At 15.0% G+C, this 1,954-nt stretch overlaps 1 protein-coding gene across 1 annotated transcript in view; it reads right to left on the reverse strand.

Moving 5' to 3' along the window:
* The window catches only part of LOC116186164 (coiled-coil domain-containing protein 40), an 8,535-nt gene that overhangs the window by 3,818 nt on the left and 2,763 nt on the right, over positions 1 to 1,954 (reverse strand). The window contains exons 2-3 of the mRNA XM_031512598.1: positions 982 to 1,154; positions 168 to 790 (exon numbers count right to left, since the gene is read on the reverse strand). Of these exons, the coding sequence (XP_031368458.1) occupies positions 168 to 790; positions 982 to 1,101 (743 nt within the window). The 5' untranslated portion in view covers positions 1,102 to 1,154. The remainder of the gene's footprint in view (positions 1 to 167; positions 791 to 981; positions 1,155 to 1,954) is intronic.

Genomic DNA, 1,954 nt, shown 5'->3' on the forward strand with positions numbered 1-1,954 from the left:
TTATTAATATATTAATAATATTGTATATTATATTTAATTTTATATGTAATTAAAAAATAATATATATATATCTTATTTTATTTTTAAATGGGAGTACATTGTATATAATACACTAATATATATACTTATAATTTTTTTCTTTTATTTTTATTTTTTTTAATATTTACTTTTGTTCAAAATATAATTGATCGTGAATATTACTTCTTTTAGAAATATTAGTTACTATAGATTTCCATATATTATGTAAATCTTTATGTTCTGTATGTAGAGTTTCTAAATCTGTATTTGCATCAATTATCATTTTATTAGCATCTTCTTTTTCTTTATTTTTGATTTGTAATTGCTCATCAAAATAAGCTATTTCTGATTCAATTTTCCATATTTCTTCTTTTAATCGATATAATATAAAATCTCTTTGTTGTTTTTTATTAATCAATATCTTATTTCTATTAATATCTTGTAATGACAATTGTTTAGATAAAATTAAATGATTATTTAATTCTTTTTCCCATTTAGACAAATAAGAATGAAATTCCAATAAATTTTTTAATTTTTGAGATAGTTTTTCTTTTTTATCTTTTTCTTCTTTCAATTTTGAATAATTTTGTTTTAGAATTTCTTTAGCATTTTCTATATTATTATTTTTTTTTTCTCTTAAAAATGTGACTTTTGATAATGCTTGTATATATTGTTGTAATATTGTATGTTGATGTTGAACATCTTGCTGCACTTGATAAAGTTGTATAGCTTCTGATTCTAATTCTTTTTCTGCACATTTTATTGATGTTTCCTAAAAATAATTATAATTAATTATAATTAAAATAATTAAAATAAAATATAATTATATTTATATTTTATGAAAATATATTTTTATTTAAAAATATGAATATTGTAACAAAATCTCTGTCAATGTTAAACATAATAATATAAAATATATAAAAAAATATATTATTTATTATATTTTTATATTCATTTACTTACAAGATTGATTATTTCTTCTGAAAGTTTATTATCAACATGCAATAAATGTGCATGTAATGTTTCTTGAAATTTTTTCATTAAATTATCATTTGGATTCAGAATATGTAATGTAGTTGCCATAATTCAAACACAATTTATTGCATTCTATTACGAATTTTTTAATTATTTAGAAACTTTTTAAAAAAAATATTATTTTTATTTTTTTTATATATTTACTTAAATAAAATTAATCTATATATTTATATATAAAATTTTTAATCTTCTTCTTTAAACTTTTTCTTGCAATACTAAAAGATTTATTTATATTTCAATTATATGGTAACCATATTAACAGTCGCGAAGTAAAAAATAATAGAAAGAAAACTTTTAATATTTTTATTTTTATCAAATTTTTTCTCTTGCTATCTAATTTTTTAAATAGTAAAATAATAATTTTACTATTAAAAAAATGCTATTTTATTAAACAATATCATGTTCTAAAATTATAATTTATTATAATATAATATATATAATTATTATAATATATATATGATTTAATAATTATCAATATTTAAAATACAAAAATTATCAATATTTTAAATTTTGAAATTGTAAGAATGTTTGAAGAAAATTAAAAATTTTAAAATAATAGAAAAATTCTAAGCATAATGACTTGAAAAAATAACAATAGATGTTTTGAATTATGTCTTAAAAGCATCTAATGTACAAAATGTTTGAAAAATATTTTTTGAATAATTTATATTTTTTAAACAATTTTTTATTAAAATATATAATTACAATAATAATGCAATTATTATAAATTATATTATTCTCAGAATATATAATATCAAAAATTTTGATTAAAGTATAAAAAAATTTGAACTTTTTATCAAGTAAAATCTAAAAATGTCGATCATAATTATTATAATTCATCGATTTAAAAAATTGTATATATGTAAATTTTATAGGCAAATAATATATAATAAAATTTTAT

The sequence above is a fragment of the Apis dorsata genome, unplaced genomic scaffold (assembly GCF_000469605.1).
Source record: "Apis dorsata unplaced genomic scaffold, Apis dorsata 1.3 scaffold_483, whole genome shotgun sequence".
Lineage (NCBI taxonomy): Eukaryota > Metazoa > Arthropoda > Insecta > Hymenoptera > Apidae > Apis > Apis dorsata.